The sequence below is a fragment of the Poromitra crassiceps genome (genome assembly GCF_964638095.1).
Source record: "Poromitra crassiceps genome assembly, contig: HAP1_SCAFFOLD_918, whole genome shotgun sequence".
Lineage (NCBI taxonomy): Eukaryota > Metazoa > Chordata > Actinopteri > Beryciformes > Melamphaidae > Poromitra > Poromitra crassiceps.
In genome coordinates, this window is record NW_028151491.1 from 22,501 (window position 1) to 35,395 (window position 12,895).

The 12,895-nt window shown below is 43.0% G+C and overlaps 1 protein-coding gene across 2 annotated transcripts in view; it reads right to left on the minus strand.

Annotated features, from left to right (window-relative positions):
- Positions 1 to 12,895, minus strand: part of LOC310771632 (NLR family CARD domain-containing protein 3-like) — a gene marked incomplete at its 3' end in the record, with an annotated part of 39,379 nt that overhangs the window by 19,311 nt on the left and 7,173 nt on the right. For both annotated transcript variants that reach the window (XM_083664202.1, XM_083664201.1), the window contains exons 5-6: positions 11,466 to 11,618; positions 11,221 to 11,270 (exon numbers count right to left, since the gene is read on the minus strand). In XM_083664202.1, coding sequence (XP_083520328.1) covers positions 11,221 to 11,270; positions 11,466 to 11,618 — 203 coding nt within the window. The remainder of the gene's footprint in view (positions 1 to 11,220; positions 11,271 to 11,465; positions 11,619 to 12,895) is intronic.

Genomic DNA, 12,895 nt, shown 5'->3' on the forward strand with positions numbered 1-12,895 from the left:
ATCAGGACAACAGACTGGAGCTGAAGGGAAGAGGCTAACTCTAAAACCTGGCATCAGGACAACAGACTGGAGCTGAAGGGAAGAGGCTAACTCTAAAACCTGGCATCAGGACAACAGACTGGAGCTGAAGGGAAGAGGCTAACTCCAAAACCTGGCATCAGGACAACAGACTGGAGCAGAAGGGAAGAGGCTAACTCCAAAACCTGGCATCAGGACAACAGACTGGAGCTGAAGGGAAGAGGCTAACTCCAAAACCTGGCATCAGGACAACAGACTGGAGCTGAAGGGAAGAGGCTAACTCCAAAACCTGGCATCAGGACAACAGACTGGAGCTGAAGGGAAGAGGCTAACTCTAAAACCTGGCATCAGGACAACAGACTGGAGATGAAGGGAAGAGGCTAACTCCAAAACCTGGCATCAGGACAACAGACTGGAGCTGAAGGGAAGAGGCTAACTCTAAAACCTGGCATCAGGACAACAGACTGGAGCTGAAGAGAAGAGGCTAACTCTAAAACCTGGCATCAGGACAACAGACTGGAGCTGAAGGGAAGAGGCTAACTCTAAAACCTGGCATCAGGACAACAGACTGGAGCTGAAGGGAAGAGGCTAACTCCAAAACCTGGCATCAGGACAACAGACTGGAGCTGAAGAGAAGAGGCTAACTCTAAAACCTGGCATCAGGACAACAGACTGGAGCTGAAGGGAAGAGGCTAACTCCAAAACCTGGCATCAGGACAACAGACTGGAGCTGAAGGGAAGAGGCTAACTCCAAAACCTGGCATCAGGACAACAGACTGGAGCTGAAGGGAAGAGCCCTTAATGACTGTTGATTCTTTCATTTGGCCTTTTGCTTTATTTGCATCCTGTTGGTTTGATTTAGGTTGCAATGCATTTATATAATGAATTTAATTTGGCTCCTCCCTAATGCCTGGTGCAGACTACACGAATTCAGCCCGATTTTAGACCGATTTGGTCGTGCGCGACAGATTTTCAGCGTCGGGCCCGAATATGACCGTCGGGGACGACGATCGGCCGTCTTCACCTCTTGTAGTGTGACATAATCAAAGACCAGCGTCGGGACCAGTCGGGACGTCTAGGACCCCTCACGACGCCCCGACGAAAAGACTGGCATGTCAGTCTTTTGACATGGGTTTCGCCTAGTTTGACACCCCGGAAGACGGTCAACGACGTGTTCCTCGACGCTGACCAATAGGATGACGAGTGCTCTGGGGCACATGGGTACAGAACGCGTCACTAAAGATGGCGGGGGCGAAGAGGAAGAGGGCTGTTGTTGCTGCCAGTGCCAGGTGGGACAACGAAAACGAAGATAAGTTCATTGAGTTGTGGCAACAGTACCCATGCCTTTTTGACGTTTCGTCGAGGGACTACCATGACAAATTCAAAAAAGGAAAAAGTTGGCAAGAAATAGCGGACGCACTTCAGCAACCCGGTGAGTAAAACGAGATGGAAGCTAACGTTATGCCAGCTAGCTTGTTCAACATTCTCCAATAGCAACGTAACGTGTTTAATTTCCATATACAATTTAGCATTTTATATGATCAGCACAGCCAAACTGTGCCGAGAAAAACACGAGAAAAGGCCAAATGTAATGATTGGAGGTGAAACCCGCAATTGTTTTTATAACGTCGACGTTCTGTCTGCATGGTAGCGTAGGCTATTACCCAATTTTGTTTGGGGGGGATTTCTGAATCATTTGGCATACGTTTTAGAAATACAGCCCTATTGCATTGCTTTTGGATAGCCCTAAAATTTCCATTTAAGATGGGAAAATGTATATAGATAAATACGTTTTTATGTGCTGCTGGAATGATGTATACATTTTTTATGTCTATATATAGTTGGAGAGATCACAACCAAAGCTTCCTCACTGAGGACCCAATATGGAAAGCTCCTTCATCCCAAACCAAGTGGAAGTGGCGACAAGGACCCTACCCCCAGGCAGAAATGGATACTGAAGTACTTGGAGTTCCTGCGACCGTTTGTGTCCCACAGACCTTCTCAGACCACACTGAATGTAGGTTTGTTACAACAGCTTGCCCCATGTGGTTCAACTTGTCTAAATAAAACAAGATACAACTGTGCTTTTTAATCTAAAAAATGATTGATGCTGTTTTGGTCGTGTAACATGGAAGTGGTTTGATGAGCATGACTGCTATTCATAATTGACTAGTCATTAGCTAGTCATATTATTTGCAAATAACTGCAGAAAATTCAGTATGTCCAAAGAGTCACAAATCAGGTAATAAGGTAACTTTTGGTGGCAAAGTGGCTCGATTGTTAGCACTGTTGCCTCACAGCAAGAAGGTCCCAGGTTCTTTCTGTGTGGAGTTTGCATGTTCTCCCCACCCTGTGTTTGTGTGAGTTTTCTCTGGGTGCTCCGGTTTCCTCCCACCACCATAATACATGTATGTTAGGGTTAACTATACTCCTGTTAGTGCCCCTGACCAAAGCACTGGTAAAATAACTGGAGTTGGTCCCCGGGCGCTGCACTGCGGCTGCCCACTGCTCCCAGTTCTAGGAAGGTTCCTAGTAGAGGATGAATTTCCCCATGGGGATAAATAAAGGATAACTTACTTACTTAAATAATAAAGGGTTTTGGCATGCTTCATGTAAAACTGATTTTTAAATTATTAGTACCTAAAACTGGCCAACCACATGTTTTCTTTCTGCAAGGGGTATTATTCCCTTCCCTGTCTTATATTTTGAATGGTATTCTTTATTGTAGGTAGATGATATGCAGCCTGACACCGCAGAGGAGTGGACCGATGACCAGGAGACAGATGGGGATATGTTTGAGTGTTCCAACAGCTCTACCTTGCCACTTACAATGGTGGCCCAGGAGTGCAGTACGTCGTCTAGACCATCAACTCCTAGTCCAGTGGTGGCCCAGGAGTGCAGTACGTCTAGACCATCAACTCCTAGCCCAGTGGTGAATGATAGGGCACAGAAGGCCAAACAAAAGTCAAAGGACAGGGGAGCTGATGATCTTGAAATTGAGAAGGTTGCCATTTTAAAAAGTGTCTCTGAAACCCTGCTAGGTGCGAGTCAGGATGCAGATCACACATTTGGCAAACAGGTAGTAAGTGAAATCAAGCAAATCAAGGATCCAGCAACCAAGATGCGACTCCGTCGAAACATCCTTGTTATGATATATGATGCATACGAAGCTGAGCAGAGCGCCTCATCACATCCAGTCCCCCTAGGCCCGCCACAGTCGATGTACAATTACCAAACACCTTGTCAGGGGCACACAAGCACACAACCACCTTACTATCAGAATCCAACCAACCCCATGCCCACACCTGCTTCAACAAGCTACCTCGGGGCCTTAGAGAGTGACACCCACAACCTACAATCTCTGTGAAAACTGACACAAATACAGGTAGTGATCATAAGTGTTCTGAACTTGAGCCGTCTTGCTAGAAAGTCTTGACTGTACACTGTGAATTGTTAGTGTTGTTCAAATCAGGTAGCAGCCATAGGCCTTGAAAGCCATTTTTTTTTGTTTTGTTTAAAGATTTGTTTACAAACTGTTGTGAGAAAGCTGCCATGCCATATTTGCAAGTTTGCACAGTAGTGGCCATGTTTATATGACTAACTTTATGTGAACTTTTGAAGTTTTTATTTACTTTGTCTTATGCTCAGGTTTTTATGAGCCACAACTTTGTTTTAGATTTTTTAGGTGGAGGAAAACCATTGTCACAGTATCAATGACTCAAGGGAAGCAAGACTTGGGATGTCTGCTGACATTTAATGTCAATAAAAGTTTACATTTACATTCCAGAAATGCTTCTGGTCCTTTCTTTGCATTTAACACACCAGAAATGTATTCATTTTAACTATTTAGCATTAGCATGCACCACAGTTAGAATGTGGAGTAAACACCATACAAGGGAGAGATACAAAATAAAAAGTAAAATGCGGTACTGTAGTACAGAAAACATTCTGACCCATACAACCTTTGAGGGCATGAAACATTTGATCATATGACTATTTCATTTGCATTTCACCTCAAGACAGGGAACTGCTTTCAAGTCTGACATTTTGCTTGGCTTTTTGCCAACTAGTGTGCTGCTTGATGACATCACTAGGGTGGCAGTACAGTAGTAAGGATTTTGAATGGTTTGATGAATCAAAACAATCACAATCCGTAACATATGCTGTGAGCCTGTTAGAATTCAAAATACTTACCAACACTTAACTAGCCCATACTCCAATGTATTGTAAGTCAACCTACTGTAGTGATGTCATCAAGCAGTGCTCCAGTTGGCTAAAAGGTGAACATCTTTCTCGCAAAGCTAGGTACATTTCTGACTTGAAAGCAGTGTCCTGTCTTTTTTTAGGTGAATTGCAAATGAACTAGTCACACGATCAACTGTGAATGAAACAAAAACATGCACATTTCCAAATGACAAACGTTTAATAACATCCTGAACAGTTGTCAGTTCAGATAGGCCACAGTCCCATTTTAACATGTTGCATCTATTTTGGACCAAACAGGTACTTGAGTTGAGCAAATGCAGCTGCTGGACAGTCATGATCTATTTGGAGACCAATAATAATGAAAACAAAGATGCACGCTGTGACTTGAGGGATGTCTGATCCTTCCTTTCTAGGGTCCTTGGGTGCGGGGTGTGTGCCCTGACACAACATGTGGAGCTGCTACTACAGTACATCAGGCACTCATGCATGAGAGTTGAGTGGTTTCTACCCAGTAACTCGCCCCCTCTCAACCCCCCCCCCCCCCCCCTCTACATCTTGTCAGTTGTGTTGTCGCCTTTGTGCGTGGTCCGTTTGAACAACTATATGGTTTCACAACTAAACCATATGTTCCTGCCAGGGAACAGATCCAGCAGGTGACCGAAAGTATGCCTTCAACTGGTCTCGCTGTTCTTTTGCCGTTGTTGTGGCATTCCGTACCCTGCTCGCTGCCACAGAGGAGAGTTCTCCACCCCTTCGCCATGCTCCCTGAATGAGACTGTGGTTCTCATCCTCCATATCCACAAAGGCAGGGGGCAGGTAGGCCTCTGATGCCTTCTCCCTGAGAAAGTTGTGAAGAGCGAGAGCGGCAAGTGTGACCGTTGTCACTTTTTCAGGCTCAAGTGCGATAGTTGTCAGGAAAACACGTAGTCTGTTGGCCAAAATTCCAAACGTGTTTTCAACTGTGCGCCTTGCCCTCGACAGGCGATAATTAAAAATTCGCTGTCCATGGTCCAGGTTCCGGAAGGGGTATGGTTTGAGCAAGTCGGTCCGGAGAGGAAATGCTTCGTCGCCGATAAACGCATATGGCATGGTTATGTTGGTATCTGGCAGTGGGTCTGGGCGGGGAATATTCAATAGATCTCTGTCCATAGCAGTACGGAGGTCTGAATGGGCAAACAGCCCTGCGTCTGACACTCTTCCCTGTGTACCAACATTAGCATAGAGAAACTTATAGTTTGCGTCGACTACTGCCATGAGAACCACTGAGAATCTGGATTTGTAATTGTGATAGGTACTTCCAGAGTTATCAGGGGGCTGGATGTATATGTGCTTGCCGTCTATGGCGCCTAGGCAATTAGGAAATTGCCACTTCTCTTCGAACGCCCTTGCCACCTCTCGCCACTCTGCCTCTGTTGTAGGTGTCTGGAAAATAAACATCAATAATGATCAACACATTATAGTATTTTAATGTTATTTCACCTTTTTTCTTTTTAGGCAACACAATTCATGTCAAGCACAAATACAATACTCCGAATACAATGGAGTAAAATGATATAGCAACCTTCACACCTTCAAATGTCATACCTTCAAATGGTGTTCCTTCAACACACCATACAGGGCTTCACAGGTCTCCAGTACGATCTCACTGATAGTAGTTCGGCCGATCCGATACTGGAAGCTCAGAGACCTGAATGACTCTCCTACAGAGAAGAAACAGTTAGTATGTGTATGAAATACAACATTTCATTTGAAACAATCACAATGTTTTAAAATTGATTATTTTACCGGTAGCAAGGAATCGTAGTGTGACTGACAACCGCTGTCTTGCAGTGATGGCCATCCTCATTTCTGTGTCCCTCTTGCGGATGATTGGCTCCACCTTTCCTAGTAGGTAATTGAAATCTTCCACATCCATCCTGAGAAGCTCGCGGAAACCCCTCCTGTCAGTAACCTATAGAATAATAAAATCAAACATACCTCTATGTGATTCAGTGACTTTTGGTAAAAACAATGATGAGCTATATGACAGTCATACAAAGCCTTGGCAGCGCCGCGGGAAGTAGGGGTGCTGCAGGTGCTGCAGCACCCCCTAGATTTTTCCCCAATTTTTTTTTTTTTTTTTTTTTTTTTTTTTACAAATGTAATTAAAAATATTTTGCAGTGCACTATGTTCCTTTCTTGTTTAAGAATGTTTCGGGAAATGAAAATGTAGCCTATTTAAATAGAATTATCAACAATAACAATCAAGGAAGTTACATGCTTGTAGGCTAGAGAAGAAGAAGAAGCGCGCATGCACGCACATGTTGTGTTGAACCAACCAACAACCAATACGAATTGTTTAATCTGGCAATAAAGAAATGTGAACTTGACATGCTATTTTAATAGCCTACTCAAAAATGCACCTCCCACTATACAGCAAAGAGAGGAGTCAATGTTTCTTGATATATGCCATTCAGATCAGAATAATTAGTCTAGTCATTAAGTTTGCTGATAATATTTCTATCATGTTAAGTCTGTGTCATGTTAACTGGTGTATTCAGAGCAAATGGGGAGATATAGAGCATTATCATCATGCTCTATATCTCCCTCTTTGCTCTGAATGAGTGAGAAAAGGAGAAAATACTGAATAATTACATCACAACAGTGCGGGCCCACCGAGAGTCCCTCCCTCCCAGCACCCCCTGCTTAAAATGACTTCCAGCGGCCCTGAGCCTTGGTAACCTAAAATATGCAGGTGTGGTGGGTAAACATGTTATAAGTTGCATACTAGGACCTTACAATTGCCATGCTTAACGCTGTGTGTGCATTTGTGGTATTGCCCTGGGCCTAGGCCTATAGGCTATATGACGTTTGTATGTAAACACAACGCATAAACCCAAACCAAACCAATGTTTTCCTCCACAAAGCATTGAATAGCGTAGAGAACCTCTCGGCTAACATGAGCATTGGCTAACTAGCTACAGCTAAATTTAACGCTACGCACGTTTGTTCTTGACACAACATTCGTAACGTTACAGTACGTACCTCAAGTTCTCTTTGAAGGATAGACAGCCCGTACTGTCCTCTTCCTGACACCCAAGAACGGACCCACAGCCGTTTTCTCTTTCTTTTCTTTTTCTTTTCGCAACACAAGACAGCTAGCAGCACACATACCGCTTCCGTATCCGCCATGATTGACAGATTTGACCCGCCTCCCCGACGACCTGTGAACTCGCTGACGACAGCAGACGACGTGATGACGGTGGCATACGACGCTCTGTCGGTGTCAAGCGAGAATACACTTGTAGTGTGGCCAGTCTCCCGACCAAGACATGTCACGAATTTATGGCAGTATGATGGCCTCGTCTGACATGGTGACATCGTGAACGACAAAAAATATTGTGTAGTCTGATCCTGGCATTAATCAGTGTTACATTTAGCTGGTTATTCTACCCTACTCCATATGAACTCCATACACTGAGAAAGCAAGACATTAAAGTCTGTTCTGTAATGCACTTCTTTGCCACTTGGAGGCGCCAGGAGGCAGCAAGACAGCCTGCTGTTGGAGACAAAACAGTCACTACTCTTGGCTGCAGTGGACACTGGACATTAAACTCTTATGGACGGTGGACTCTTTTAATTAGGCACGTTTTTAACTTGTATTTTAGTAGTTGTGGAGCATGGAGGCCAGCAGAATTAGATTTATTCTAGGGGCTACTTATGATGTGCTGCCATCTCCCCAGAACTTAAATCAGTGGTTGGGCGAGGATGGTGCCTGCCCGTTGTGTTCTAGTGTATGTACACTGAGGCATATACTGTCAGGGTGTAAGGTCAGTCTCTCCCAGGGGCGATACACCTGGCGTCACAACCAGGTGTTGAAATGTTTGGCAGCTGCAGTTGAGGAAAAGCGGCTAGAAGTAAATTCTCTAGTTGCTAGCAAAGAGACTAGACAGATCAAATTTGTACGTGAGGGAGAAAAGATTAGACCAATTAAGGTCAGGCACAAGTTAGGGCAGCTAAGTGTAGGTGGAGCCTGGGAAATGAGGGTTGACTTGAATGAACAGCTAGTCATCCCAGCATATATAGTTAGCACCCGGCTACGTCCGGACTTGTTACTGTGGTCTGAGGTAGAGAAGAGAGTTTATTTTATCGAACTCACAGTCCCGTGGGAAGATCGAGTTGAGGAGGCTTATGAGCGCAAGAAAGCTAGGTATGCTGAAATGGCAGCAGAGGCAGAGCAACGAGGTTGGAGGGCTCGAGTGCGGCCTGTAGAGGTGGGCTGCCGTGGTTTTGTGGCAAAGTCCGTTATTGCCTTACTAACTGAGTTGGGCATTCGGGGACGGAGCCTGAAACTTGCGGTTAGCAACATGTCTCGGGCAGCAGAACGAGCAAGTGAATGGCTGTGGATAAGGAGGAAACATGCTAGCTGGGGAGCTCGCTAAGGTCAGATTGATTGTTTGTTGTTGGTCATGATTAACGGTCCGCATCAACAGGGCTGAATCATTGACAGTGGTGGTGTAGTTAGGGATTGTTTGTTGTTGGTCATGATTGACGGTCCGCATCAACAGGGCTGAATCATTGACAGTGGTGGTGTAGTCAGGAATGTCATACCGAACCGACCTGGAAAGCTAGGCTTAGATAGTGAGGTAATATGCAGTTGTGCGGTGGTAGCATGGAGGGGGGTGTTTCCAGGACGCTGGATTACACCGTTAAGCCTTCTTGAGGTGTCGTGGGCCTAACTTAACGAAACGTCGGTGAAGGAAGGTGCCCACTTGAAAACCCCAATGACATGCTTCATACTGCTGTTGGCTAGGGTAGGTAACTGGTGATTTGTGTCTTGTTTATTAGTTTGTTAGCCTGTTAGCTTGTTTTATTCTGGATTGGGCTTCTAAATGTGTTTTTCCTCGGATTTTGGCACAAGGGATAGTAACATCTTGTCCTGTGTATTAATTAATAATTAGTAGGGGTGTCACGATACACTCAGTTCACGATACGATACGTATCACGATACTGGGTTCACGATAACGATACGATACGATACGATTTTAACAATATTTTTTTAAACTTGAATAATGACAATATATGACTGGAAAAGTAGTATTTTATTTGAAATGCACAAATACAAAACATGCTGTTGTGGGAAATTGTTATTACAATAACAACTAGAAAAAACATGAGATTGGAGATAAGGCTTATCTTGAAATAGAATGAGTTACACCGTCACTTAGATTTACTTTGAACTAAAAGGTTTCTCAGCAGTATAAATTCTCATTATGCGTCTTCAGTTTTTCTTCAAACTCAAACAACAAGACTTTTCTTAGTCTATTTTTTATGCATCTTCAGTTTTTCCTGTCAAGTAAACAGTTTTGCCAGAAACTCAATTGAATGGTTTCTCTCCTGTATAACTTCTCATGTGTCTTTTCAGAGACTTGTTCAACTGAACTACTTTCCACACATTGAACTTCAACAAACAAAGACGTTTCTTTGTCTATTTTTGAAAAAAAAAAAAAAAAAAAAAAAATTCACGATATGAGATTTCATCTCAACGATACATATCGTGACGTTTTACTATCGCGAAATTTCGTGGGACGATATATTGTGACACCCCTAATAATTAGTAATAAATCCCTTTGTTTTTTAAGTTGTACTGTTGTTTGGGCCAGCACCACTCCCCTGTAGAAAACTAGTGTATTTTATTCTTAAAGTCACACTCCACACCCTTGAGACACATTTTAATTACCTTTATTTGTGTTCACATTTAGACAAAAAAAATCCTTGAACACAAACAATGGGACATTTCAGAATGACAAATGTATTTGAAATTACAACCTCAATTCAGAAAAAGTTGGGACGCTGTGTAGAACTTAAATAAAAACAGAATGTGATAATTTGCAAATCATTTTCCACCTATATTCAATTGAATACAGTAGAAATATATTGAATGTTTTACCTGATCAACTTCCAGTCCAGCCTGGCTCAATATTGTGTTTCACATCATACAATGTTCATATTCTGAATTTGATGCCAGCAACACCTTTCACAAAAGTTGGAACAGAGGCAACAAAAGACTGGGAAAGTCGAGGAATGCTCAAAAACACCTGTTTGGAACATTCCACAGGTAAACAGGTTACTAGAGAGGCAAAGTGACAGCCTACTTCCTGCTTCAGCGCTGTACCAGAGATTTTTATCCACCATTTATTTTCCCATAGACATTTCGTAAAATGCTTTTAAAAATAGTTTAACTTCATCAAACCAAACGGTTCAGCTATATTTAGAATCGGGAGAGACCATAGAACATTTAACTCTGACCAGAACTTTAAAAAACTACACAGAAAAAATATTTTCTTTAAATCCGCATTTTATTTTTACGTTTTGGTCCAAGTGAAATGTTATGTGGTCTCTCCTGTTTGTAAATATATCTGAACCGTTTGGTTTGACAAAGTCAAACTATTTTTATAAGCATTTTACGAAATGTCTATGGGAAAATAAATGGCAGATGAAAATCTCTGGTACAGTTCTGAAGCAGGAAGTAGGAGGTCAGGTCAGAATCTGGAGAAATCTCTGCACGTAAGGGGCAAGGCTGAAACCAACATTGAATGCCCGTGGCCTTTGATCCCTCAGGCGACACTGCATTAAAAACCAACATCATTCTGTCATGGATATTCCCACATGGTCTCTGGAACACTTGGGAAAAGCAGTCAGTTAACACAGTTCCTCGCTGCATCTTAATGTAAGTTAAGACTCTACCATGCAAAGTGAAGCCATATATCAACCACATCCAGAAACGTGCACGAGCTCATCTGAGATGGACTGGTCAGACCACAGCACACTTTGCCTCACTCATTTCACCTCCTTTTCAAATATGTTGATTAAAGGCATGATGTCAGCCATCATCACCCTGATTCACAGTAGGATCAGAATGAATGGACGTCACAGACTGTGCCATAGATGGACTTTCTATCTCAGTAGTTGAATGTGTTGCTTTGTTTTCATGAATCAAACTAAATACACACTTACATTTCCTCAGACCTCCTGGTTTCAGCCACTGCACTCCACCATGGTCCACACTGGAGGAATAAACAAAGTCAGATCAGCTGATTCTCTTTGATGATGGAAACAACATGGACATTTATTAATAACCTTCATTATGAAGGATTTCCTCTCATATCCTCCATTGAACTGTATTCCTGCATGAGCTTCGCAGTGTGACAGAGAAAATGTGTGTGACTCTCAGCCTTCTAGCAGACGTTGCCTCTCCATACCTGAGTCTCCACTGTCCAGCAGAAAGCAGATTCTCTCCTGAGGCTCCTGGATGATTGTAGCTCAGGTCCAGCTCTCTCAGATGGGAGGGGTTGGAGCTCAGAGCTGAGGCCAGAGAAGCACAGCCTTCCTCTGTGAGCAGACAGCCTGACAGCCTGCACGCACGCACACACACACACACACACACACACACACACACACACACACACACACACACACACACACACACACACACACACACAGTTGCATTTATAGTTTATATTGTTTTCCTCGTCTTTGCTGTCATGACGATTGACGTCAACATTTCATCACTTCCTCCACTGTAGTTTTACTTTGATTCAGTTACTGAAAACAGGGGCGTTGCTTTCCAATACACACACACACACACACACACACGCACGCACACACACACACACACACACACACACACGCACACACACACACACACACACACACACTCACTCCAACAAATAGTTGTGAGACACACACACACACACACACACACACACTCCAACAGATAGTTGTGAGACACACACGCACACACGCAATACGCCAACAAATAGTGGTGACACACACACACACACACACACTCCAACAGATAGTTGTGACACACACACACACACACACACACACACACACACACACACTCCAACAGATAGTTGTGACTTGTGACTGAACAATTTTCATCTTGACATTTCCGTTATTTGATGCTTTTTGAACGTTGCTCGCTCTCCCCTGTTTACTTGCTATAGCCCCGGTTCACCACTAGATGGCTCTACTGTACTGTTCATGACCCGGACCTCTTGCTGAGTTTCTGTCTCTGCACTTCAGTCCACTCATTGCTGTGCTGCTGGTTTCTGCTGCGTTTGTGCATTAAGGTCATATTTAGAAGGAGGAGTATGGGCTGATTTATGTGCCACCTCAAATTGAATTCGAATTGCTCAACTTGAATTCGAAATTTTGAATTTTGAATTTGAATTGCTCTTTTTGAATTAGAAATTTTTCATTTTGAAATTGAATTGCTCTATTTGAATTCGAATTTTTTCATTTTGAAATTTAATTGCTCTATTTGAATTTGAATTGCTCTATTTGAATTCGAATTTTTTCATTTTGAAATTGAATTGCTGTATTTTATTTTGAATTTTTTATTTTTTTATGTGAGTTGAAAAACTGAATCTGAATAGCATAATTTTAAACTGAATGTATTTGCTTTGAAATTATTCAGTTTCCACATTCCTATTTCAAAATTCAATTCAAAATTTTCAGAATCTTGTGTTCAAAAATTTCAACAGTGTGCGCCATCCGGGTCCTCAAGGAGGAAGAGGAGGAAGGAGGAAGAGCAATCGAGCGCTGATTGACCTAACTCCTTTTTGGCCCGAGGCACCACACACCCACTCCCGCTAGAACTATTTGGTCTTGTTGTATTCAGGTT